The sequence below is a fragment of the Haliaeetus leucocephalus genome, unplaced genomic scaffold (assembly GCF_000737465.1).
Source record: "Haliaeetus leucocephalus isolate CR32 unplaced genomic scaffold, Haliaeetus_leucocephalus-4.0 Scaffold646, whole genome shotgun sequence".
In the NCBI taxonomy this organism is placed as follows: domain Eukaryota; kingdom Metazoa; phylum Chordata; class Aves; order Accipitriformes; family Accipitridae; genus Haliaeetus; species Haliaeetus leucocephalus.
The window spans coordinates 718,837-719,284 of record NW_010973082.1 but is presented as its reverse complement, the minus strand read 5'-3'; the positions used below and the strand labels follow the sequence as shown (position 1 = coordinate 719,284).

At 67.2% G+C, this 448-nt stretch overlaps 1 protein-coding gene across 1 annotated transcript in view; it reads left to right on the top strand.

Moving 5' to 3' along the window:
* ENTHD2 (ENTH domain containing 2) overlaps positions 1-448 on the top strand; it is a 6,842-nt gene that overhangs the window by 1,714 nt on the left and 4,680 nt on the right. Inside the window, exon 2 of the mRNA XM_010578718.1 lies at positions 225-354. Within this exon, the coding sequence (XP_010577020.1) occupies positions 225-354 (130 nt within the window). The remainder of the gene's footprint in view (positions 1-224; positions 355-448) is intronic.

Genomic DNA, 448 nt, shown 5'->3' with positions numbered 1-448 from the left:
TGGGCGTGACGTCACTCCGCCACCCGTCACGTCATCGCTGCACCTTCCCACCTTCCGTGCTGTCGGAGCCCGGGGCCCTTCGGCCTTGCCGTGGCACCCCTGCCCTTCCACTCTGATGTCACAGCTGTGACGTCACTTGCCTCGAGGGCTGTAATGTCAGCGCGGCGGTATGGTCTCCCCGGGTTGAGGGGGGGTGGGTGGGTTTGTATATTGGCCTTGCGCAGCCTGCACCGGCCCCTCTCACGCCATCCCTCCTCCTCCTCCTCCTCTTTCTCCTCCAGCTGCCGGTGCTGCTGAGGGGCACAGCGGACGATGATGTCCCCTGCCCCGGGTACCTGTTTGAGGAGATCGCCAGTATCCTTCCAGGGAGCCGGGCTGGGTGTGGGAGGCCTGCGGGGCTGGGGCTGGAGGGGGAGAGGTGCTGGCAACTGGGGGGTGGGGGGTGTGG